Source organism: Hemibagrus wyckioides, unplaced genomic scaffold (genome assembly GCF_019097595.1).
Source record: "Hemibagrus wyckioides isolate EC202008001 unplaced genomic scaffold, SWU_Hwy_1.0 Contig27, whole genome shotgun sequence".
In the NCBI taxonomy this organism is placed as follows: Eukaryota; Metazoa; Chordata; class Actinopteri; order Siluriformes; family Bagridae; genus Hemibagrus; species Hemibagrus wyckioides.
Window position 1 is genome coordinate 261,020 of NW_026690788.1, and position 5,723 is coordinate 266,742.

The window sequence follows — 5,723 nt, forward strand, 5'->3', positions numbered from 1 at the left end:
AGGTTGTCCCAAACGAGCTTGTTGTGTGCCAATGGAGGGTCACTGTACTCTGTAACTGTATGACCTTCCTGTTCATATGGACTGGGGTCCGAGTAAAAGGAACTCGGTTACACAAAGTCAAGTTAACAATAAAGTGAGGGCTCCTGTGGGATTTGAACCTTTTTTGGAATGCAGACGCTAAGTGTGAACCAAGTAAGCAGCTCTTGCCATTGGGCCAAATATATCATTAATCTCGGTGGACATGAAGATTAAAATCAATTCTTGTAGAACAAGCTTGCTTTAGTGTCAGGTGGAGGTTTCAGTATAGGTCAAGTTTACAGGATTGTAGCTTCTTTGCTGGAAACTGTACTGTTGCTCCAGTATAGCTTGGTGAATATTATGAGGCTTCAAGTAGTTTCTGTGATATTTGCAGTAAGTTTAAAAATTGATTCCAGTTGGTAATAAAATTGAATTAGCTGGTTGCTAAAGAAACTCAGGTGGCTGGTGGGGTATGGTTTGGTAACTGTTACAAGGTCTCATCTGTTCAATAGGGTGACACTAGGAAGCTGTAATGGAGTCCCATGTGGTTGCTATGGATTTTAAAAAAAATATTTTAGTATGATTTATGTCATTTACAGGGTTGTTACTGTAGTCTTAGATTTCTGTTCTTGGTGAACAGGAATGAAACCCGATGTGGTCTTTAGCTGTTGTAGCTCATCTACCTCAAGAATTGATTATGGAGCACTATTTCAGTAGAGCTTATTTATTTCCTGATTGTGTGATGGAAACTGTGTTTTTATTTTCCACAGTTCTTATTCTTAGTTATACATACTTTCAGGTATCCTGTAATTCTCAAAAATATATTAAAGATCCTGCAAAGACACACATGATGAACACATTAAATCTCATGCTGAGAAACAAACAAACAAACATAAAAAAAAAATTAAATCAGATCAGCTGCTTGTCAAAAGAGTTGTACAATATCCACATTTTTATTCCTAGAACATAATCAAATTCCAGCATGTGATCTTTACACTGTCATTAAGTAAATAAACCATCAAACCTGCCACTATTGTTTATGAGAACTGCACTTAATACTGCAGAGGGAGTGAACATGTGGCTTCTTCAAACACACACCTAACTTTTCTATCTGTATTTGGATTCACTTAGAATGTTTTGTCTATTCAATTCAAATAAAGTATTCATATATGGTTATATACATACATTTCTATTGGATCAATAATCAGAATGCTGATGTTATGCATAGCTTCCAGTCTTTTCTTCTTATTGTGATTCTTTAACACTTTCATGTTTGAGGTCTCTGTAGGTTTTTGGACAGTGAAGTTGACTTTCCTGTCACTGTGGGCTGCAAGGCGCAGTAGTACAGTGCAGAGTCTGATACTGAAGCAGGCGAGATCTCCAAATCCACACGCTTCAGACTCTTATGAACTTTAGCAGACAAATGAGGATGAGGAGTATCACCTGTCTGATTCCCTCCCGATTCCGTCAATAGAACGAGGAATTCTGGTGCTGCATTGGAATATTGTCGATACCACTGTAGATTGTTCATAGAAACAGTGTATTTATAATCACAGGAGAGTGTAACTGCTTGCTCCTCTTTACCATAGACAGCAGAAGATGTTGGAGTAATGCTGTCCTGTGTGCTCTCACCTGAAGAGGACATTTATTTCAGAATATTATCATTTTATATTATACAGTATACATACAGTACATGCTTACAATCTAAAACACTCACACATGGAAACATTTCTTTACTAGTTATAAAACATTTAAACATGATATATGGGGATATATAAAATATAAGCTTACCTATGAACATGGTAAAAAACAGAAACATACAGAAAACCATCATGTTTTAATTTCCTCTGTTCTTCTGAAAGTTTCCTTTTTATGTTACAGTAAATGTCAAGTTTCCTTCTACTCTGTCTTCAGTGAAGCATCTAAGCATTTCTTGTGTACAAAGCCTCAACTGTAGCTTCCCTCTGTTTTAACCAATCAGAGTGCAGGATGTGCAGCATTATGTAAAATACACACACATGTTCTAAAAGAAATTAATGGTTAAAAGATTTGTATATTTATTTACTACACTTCCTATTTCTATAAAGTAAACATTAGGATACTTAAGGATATTTAAGCCCGATTTGCAAATTAACGAGCTCGCCGTCAGATCGGGCTGTGATTGTGGGAAAATCAGCAGGTGATCAGCGCTCGGCAATCTTTATGTGTGAACTACTCAACAACGCATCAAAGAGGCTCACTGACGCGTCGCTGACAAAATCCAGATATCTGGCATGTTAAATATCTGGGATGGTCAGCTGACTCGACATCACGTGGTGTCAGTTGTAGCTACGACCTCCAGCCAATGAGAGGAGCAAGTCAACAGGTTGCGGTCACCGGAAGAAAAGCAGCAGAGTTGTTGTCAGATCATGTGGTGTGCGACCCCCTCTTGTGGATCATTTACGAAGCGTCGCGTAGTGTGAACACCACAAGGACAAAAAGACATACAGTGAAGTCATGTAGTCTGAACAGCAAAGCGATCTGCCGACGGTTAAAGTCTTGTAGTGTGAACTAGCCTTAACATGCCAGATATCTGGATTTTGTCTGCGAGGTGTCACCGACGCGTCAGTGAGCCTCTTGATGCGTCGTTGAATAGTTCACATATAAAGATTGCCGAGAGCTGATCACCCGCTGATTTTCCCACGATCACAGACCGATCTGTCGGCGAGCTCGTTAATTTGCAAATCGTGCTTAAATCGGGCTTAAAATCCTGTAATGTGAACTAGGCTTTACACGTCTCTAGAAGGACACACCCAGGAAGTGATGCTGTTGGAGCATAATTTTACACAGATCATCACTTCACAGTATCAGTGACAGTGAACTGAGTCACTAATACAACACAGAACTATTCCACTGTTGCTGATCAACTTTTTGTGTGATTTTGTTTGGATTTTTTGGATGTTTTGTTTTCCTTTTTCTCTCTTTTTGACCTTTTGTCTATTTGTGCACCTTAGTTTATTAGGTATTCCTCCTTTCTTTTTTTACTATAAAAATTAGCTGAATGGTTCTTTTTTTTTAACCATAAACATTAGCTGAATGGAAGTATTCTTTCTATACTCTAATATGTTTAATTTCATAAAGATTCCTGAACGCAGCTTCTTAGACCACTCGGCCATCTGGTTGAAGTCTCTTCTGGAGGTGTGGGTTTGAATGCCATTCCTGACATTGGTTTCTTTCTTTTGTGTTGTGATCCTGTACAGAAGTCTGTCGTTGTATATTAAGAGATACTTTGACAGTGGTTAAGGGTTGCTGATTTGTTGAATGGCAGAATGGGGTTTAAGCTACATGGTCAACTAAACAGGGCCGTTAAAGTAATATACGTTCTCTCATTGAAAAAAAAAATGCTTATTCAGCAATTTTTTATAGTCAGATGTAAGTGTCAGGACATAAAGTGTCATTTCAATATAAAACAACACAAACACATACACCATAAAAAAGAAACAACCTAATTTATTTGAATATTCCGCCCAACCACTATTATGTATGCAAATATATTCAGGTCACATGACTGTAAAAGCATGTGTCTGAACATGACGGACATTTCCCAAGAAAGCACAAACACTGTGAGTAAAAGTTTAATACTCACTTAGATAGCTGAAAACATCAAATCAGTAAACAAACAAAGCTAGTAGCTCAATGCACAAGCTTTATTATTTTAAACTGTATTTATTGCATTCAGGCTCATAAGCAATATACACCAGAGTGTGCGTTGAATAGCAGTTACTCTGATTTGTAATAAATTAGCCTGCTTTCAGCTTTCAGAAAATGAAAATATTATGCAGTGTCATGTGAGTCTAAATTGGGAGTGAGCAGAACTGCAATTTGCATTTCCATTCCTTCCACCTTTCTAATTTCTGTAGGTAATTTCTGTACCTATGTGTGTTCTACTTTGGTTGTAGTAGGTCTGATAAGCAGCTGCACACCTCTTTTTCACTGAATCTGTGATTTTTTTCTTACGTTTAATATGAGAATTCATAATAATATGAGAATCCATCGTTGTTGTTATATGCTAATTAGGACACGCGGAAGTTTCACGTGACATTCTGCACTCCTCCTGTCTCATTAGCATATTTAAAAAAATTTATAAATTCAGTTTTATTTTGTTGTACAATAACAGTTCAGGGGATTTGATGTTATTGATGTTATTATGCTTTATTTCTCCTTTGTGCAGGTCTATTTTGAGAAGTTATCTTACTTTAAACCATTTAAAACTTTTAAGAGATAATTCTGTCTTTGCTTCACACTTTCTTTTTTTTTCTTTTCCACACTTTTCTAATTTAATTACAAATTGCTAGGAGTGAATGAGGAAATGTGTGTGTGCATGATGTACTGAAAAGTCTGGAATCCCATCAAGAAATGTCTAAAAATGTCTCAAAATAATACATTTATTAATAATAAATTTACTAGTAATAAGAGTCCTCCAACATACATATGTAATTTTTTTTAATTCACTAGTAGAACTGTATTCAATATAACAAAACTGTGTCAAGGTTTTTGTACAGTGCAGCTGGATTTCCTGTCACTGTGGGCGCCAGAGCACAGTAGTATAAAGCAGAGTCTGATACAGCAGCAGAGGAGATGATCAGATCCACTTGTTCATCACCATGAACTTTAGGAGACATTCTTGGGGGGATGTTTTGACTTGGATCTCCATTTGTAGAAATATAAAGCAGGAACTCAGGTTTAGATTTTGGATATTGCCTGTACCACTGCAGGTAGTTGATTCCTGAAACACTGAATTTGTATTTGCAGGACAGAGTAACATCATCACCTTCATCTACAGCTTTATAATTGAAAAGTGGCTCTACTGAATCTGCCATGGAGTCACCTGTCATAGAGAAGAGAACATAATGTATTTAAACTTTATACAATCAAGCCAGAATTACTTACATAACGCTTTCTAACACTATACAATTAAGACTATCTAATCTAGTTAAAATTTCTGAATATACAAAAATCAACGTTAACTCACCTAGTGAAAGCCACAGACACATGAATATAACAGTGAACATGATGGATGAGCTTATAAATGAAAATATTCTGAGCTCTTTCTGTAGTCTAATATGTTAACATCATAAAGCTTCATGAAGCTCCACCCCACAGCATCACATGACAGTGTCACTAATGTTACTGACAGATTGTTGATTTATACTGAAGCTTTTTACATTCAGCCTCACATGAGCAACTGAGCAGATAGTAAACAGACACAAACTGAAAGTACGAAAAATACATAAATAAAATAAATAAACTAATAAATTTGGGAGTGTGCATTGTGGGAAGTGGAGTCTGGTAGGAGATAGTAGGATTACAAACAATTTGGGGAGTATTTCAGTGTGGAGAGGAAGAAAACAGCCTTTTTTCTTTCTCTTGTCTATTCATTATCTATTTTTTAAATTAGTGTCATCAGAATTGTTGGTTTTTAATATCATTATTTTGTCATTTAAACATGAAACTGTGTACAAATAAAGGGTGTAGTATATAATTATCTCATGACAAACATCACATTGCAAGTCAAAATGTACAGAGGTGCTTTTATTTATTGCAGCTATAACGTGCTTGTCTCTGCTGGAGTAAAAAATATATATTATAGATCATGCCTTTTTACAGAATTTGCATGTATAGGCCTACTGCAATTTCAGTTTCCTTTCTTGATTAAAGCAAACTGC

The 5,723-nt window shown here is 36.3% G+C and overlaps 1 gene segment (V, D, J or C); it reads right to left on the minus strand.

The window, feature by feature from the left end:
- Window positions 1-3,156: 3,156 nt before the first annotated feature.
- On the minus strand, window positions 3,157-5,069 carry LOC131350200 (Ig kappa chain V-III region PC 2485/PC 4039-like). The segment is given in 3 exon segments: window positions 3,157-3,249; window positions 4,596-4,885; window positions 5,030-5,069. Coding segments are annotated over 3 exon segments (423 nt in total).
- Window positions 5,070-5,723: the final 654 nt, after the last annotated feature.